General features: G+C 29.0%; 1 protein-coding gene across 1 annotated transcript; it reads right to left on the reverse strand.

Annotated features, from left to right (window-relative positions):
- Positions 1–833: 833 nt before the first annotated feature.
- On the reverse strand, positions 834–1,871 carry LOC120173556. Its single transcript, XM_039180681.1, has 2 exons — positions 1,444–1,871; positions 834–1,353 (listed from the first exon to the last, which is right to left on the reverse strand). Exons 1-2 carry the CDS (start codon positions 1,752–1,754, stop codon positions 975–977), a joined length of 690 nt encoding a protein of 229 aa, XP_039036612.1. The 5' UTR covers positions 1,755–1,871; the 3' UTR covers positions 834–974.
- Between the last annotated feature and the right edge of the window lie 2,349 nt (positions 1,872–4,220).

Below are 4,220 nucleotides of genomic sequence, written 5' to 3' on the forward strand. Positions count from 1 at the left end.
CTTGTAGTGGCCTGAAAAAGTTGTAAATTAATTAATTAATAATAATAATAATATTTTTGGTAGGCCCGAAAAAAAGAGGGTGTCTACAGATACTATATTGAGAAACTTAATTTATAAATATTATTATTAATAATATTAATATTTATATGTTGTTTTCAAAAGGTTGTAGTAAATTTTTTTCATGTATTTAATATTTAAATTTGAACTAAAATTGAAGTTGAATATGAACTTTAATCGAATTAAGTCTGAGTTCAAGTCTTCGCACTCGAATCAAATTTTAAATTTTGCTTTCAAATTATAATCAAACTTGGTAATTTAAGCTCGTAAAGTTACGAATCGAGTCTTAATTTCAAAAAAAATTTTGAGTTGAGTATTGGGCAAATATTTTGAGTTGAGTATTGGACTCGAGCTTGACTTATTTACGGTCTTAGCTACAAGGATGAGTACGCAAATCTCAAAACTCCATACTGGTCAATTGCCCAGCTATAATGCACTGATAAGTAATGACTTCCATGTGTTTGAACTATGACTGCTGTAAGACTGGCAGCCATTGACTTGCTTTAATGCCACCATCATAGTAACCTGGTTTTATGTTGTAATTCAAGGTAAGGTAATAAAAAAATCACGTGGTTAAAGATTTTAGCTGTAATTACTCTGGGAAAATCACATGCTAGATACAAGCTTGAGATGCATTTAGAAAGGTCTCACATGGCGATTGCTTCATGTGATCGAATCAAGTCGATAAAAAATTGAAATTTATCATCGAATATATGAGTATCATTTTATCATTTAAATCAAAATTATCGCTCAACAACATGATCTTTAAGGAAACTACACAAAAACTTGAAAAAGGCAACAATTTATCTCCTTGTAAACAAAGATCAACAAGGAGCTAGTCATGAAAATATATCAAACTCCGTATGATAACAACTATATTAACAAATCATCATCAATCATTCTTCCTCAAAGGGAGGTTAGTTATATTCACGTACATCGGCCGAGGACAACGACCGCCACGGTGACGATGCGGTCGTTCTCATTTGCGGGTGCAACGGAGGTAACCGGGGGCTCGAAGTCGATGAAGAATCTTCGCCTGTGCTTGAAAAGCCATCGGTTTCGGAGCTATTCATTGCAACGGCAAGTGCCAATGAGCTTTTGCTTGAACTTATTGGTCGAATGAGTCTTTTGCTCCTGTTTTTGTCCCATATATGGTTGATTGCTAATAGGTTTCGTCTTCTTCTCGTGTAGGCAGTCTCGGGCTTTGCTATGTCTTTAATGGAGGAAACTGAGTTCGCTTCTGCTAAACTCGTGTATGACCTCGATTTTCCATTGTAGAAACTCGATATGCTTCTTCTGTTGAATTCAAAAACAAAAACCCAGATTTTATTTCAGCTTGTTAATCGATCAAAGTTGATAAAAAAAAGAAGGATTCGCTTTGTTTACCTCATGGGCAGAACCTGTTCGATGGAATTCATCCTATCTAAAGGACCTTTATAAGAGCTTTGAACCTCGTTTTCCTCGCAATCTACTCCGTCCGATGATCTCCCAGAGTCGTCGTCATCGCTATTCCTCCCGATCGAAGACGTCGTCGTCGTGGAGGATGAACCTCCCCAGTCTTCTTCTTCCTCCGCCTTCGACAACCACTTTACTTCCTTCACCGTAGACGGCGGGGATTCGAAACTAGAAATATCGCAGGCACATCTCATCACGCGCCCAAACCCCGATGTTTCGATCCTGTCCAACACGATCGACATGATTGAATCTTTAACCTTTCGCCACCCAAAACAGCAAACCAAAAAGGGAAAAAAAAAAACTCAGAGAGAAAGGGAATCCAACGCAGATTTGAAATAAGGGGATGAAATGGATATGGGGAATTGTTTGTCTGTTATTGTTAATTATATATTTATATATATAAATAAATGTTGGGGATTGAATTGAATAATGGCAACTGGGGACTCTTATCCTCATCCACTCATTGTCAGTGACATTTTTATTTTTTAATTTGTTAATTATCTTTTACTCTTTTTGAGCTTTAAATTTTTTTCTTATCTAAAATTCGATTTGATTTTAAAATAAAAAAATATTTTTATTTTAAATAATATACATAATTTTATTTTTAATTAATAAAATCAAATAAAAATATAAAATATAAAAATAAAATATTATTATAATTATTTTTAAATAGATAATTATATTATTATTCTGAATTATATTGACTCTAACAATTTTCACTTTAAAATCAAATTTAATCTGACTAAAATTTAATATTTTTTTTAAAAATTGACCCTATAAAATTAAGTCGAATCTAAATCACACGTTCATATGTAGATACTACACAGGTCATTGAATTATGGTAGACATTAAATGTACCAAATTATTATAAAATGGCTATTATTATATTTATTTTGAATAATCTAGATTATTAAAAGGTAATATTTATTAATAATTTTTTAACCATTAATATAACACACTGTATAAATGTATAGCTTGAAATTAGGATTTAATATATAATTTAAAGAAATTTTTTTATTTTTTAAAAGTTTAATGACCAAAGAACATAGTTCAATGACCTACTATATAATTTATCTTGGCTTTATGATGCAAATTTATTTATTTAAGTAATATTCGAACTTCAAGTTTATATTATTTAAGAATGAGTTAAGATCTATTTGTATATTATATTTTTTTTTACACAGATTTAAGATCATTAGATGAATAAAAATAAAAAATAAAAATAATTTTTATTTTTATTCGGTAAATATCTTATCATTTCATACGATTAATCTCAATTATCTATTTTTTTATTAAACTATCTTAAATTTGTACAAAACTAAAAATATTTTATAATGTATACTTATATTTTATCCCTTAATATATATATATATATATATATATATATACTAATAAAAAAGTAATATATACATATATCGGATAATAAGATTTTAATTTTATGAAATTAATTAGTATTAATTAAGTCTTTTGGGAGCAGGCGTAAAGGGCTACCTATCCATAAAGTGTAAAGGGGATGGTCAAATTTGATTTTGGTACCTTCACTATCCTTGAAATTATATTTTATCCATGTACTTTAATTTCATAAAAATATAATTGTAAAAGGAGTGTTTAAAATGAATTTTACGTCTATACAATTAAAAAAAACTAGTTAATATATTAGTACATTTAAAATTATAACAAAACTCGGAATAAAAGTTCACACGTGTATAAATTACTCTCGACGATACTTGAACATGTACATTTAAAGTTTCGATACACCATTCCACACATTAGTATTTTAATCAAGATAACTAATGGAATTAGGTTTTTTTTTCATCTAACTAAAGATGCTATACACATAGATGTTCAGATTAAAGTAGGATGACTAAATCTTGAATTAGACAAGTGTAAACGTACCAAAACTACAATTTGACCCAGAAAATATTGGTGATAAAACCAGAAGTTCGAAACAATTAACCGCGATTAGTTTAGTGGAGGGAAGGACAGTTGGTGAAGTGAGTGCCACGTGGTGGATACGGATATGTATGACGTGGCTATGACGGAGGATCTCTTGCCTCGTTGGGTCCGGTAAGTCTTATCCATATTTGTGGCACCACGCATTTAACTTAATTTAATTTAAATATTTATGTGTTAGGAAGGGATTGGATAAGATCTTTGTCTCCACTTTTGTCTAATCTTCTACTTTTTATCAAGAATAAATGCAATCAATGCACCAATTAATTATCGATTAAATATCAATTTTTATGTGTAAAAATATTTTTATACTTTTTATAAAACGATTAAAATTAAGTCATATTTATATTGTGGTTGTCTAAATCGATTTACAAGGATGAATTTACAAATATATTTTAAGGTGAAGATGTACGTCTTAACAATATAAAATTTTTAAATAGAATAAATATAAATAAAAATTTAAGATAAATATTATTAGTAAAACAAACAATTAATCAAAAAAAATTAAATTTAAGAATACGAAGTCTTTCACCCTCTATAGATATGCCATTGTATCCATATTCATATTAACTTGTATTATAGACATGTAAATAAATATATTCTTTTGGACACTATATGAAAAAATTAGTTAGTTAATGTTTTAGATAAAATGTTTTTCTCATGTAAAATGAGATAATTATTTTCTCATTTAGAGTGAATGATATAGTGCTCCATAAAAAATACTTAATAAACCGTAGTTTTTGGAAGACATCGAA

This window comes from Hibiscus syriacus, unplaced genomic scaffold, assembly GCF_006381635.1.
Source record: "Hibiscus syriacus cultivar Baekdansim isolate YM2019G1 unplaced genomic scaffold, ASM638163v2 tig00111957_pilon, whole genome shotgun sequence".
Lineage (NCBI taxonomy): Eukaryota > Viridiplantae > Streptophyta > Magnoliopsida > Malvales > Malvaceae > Hibiscus > Hibiscus syriacus.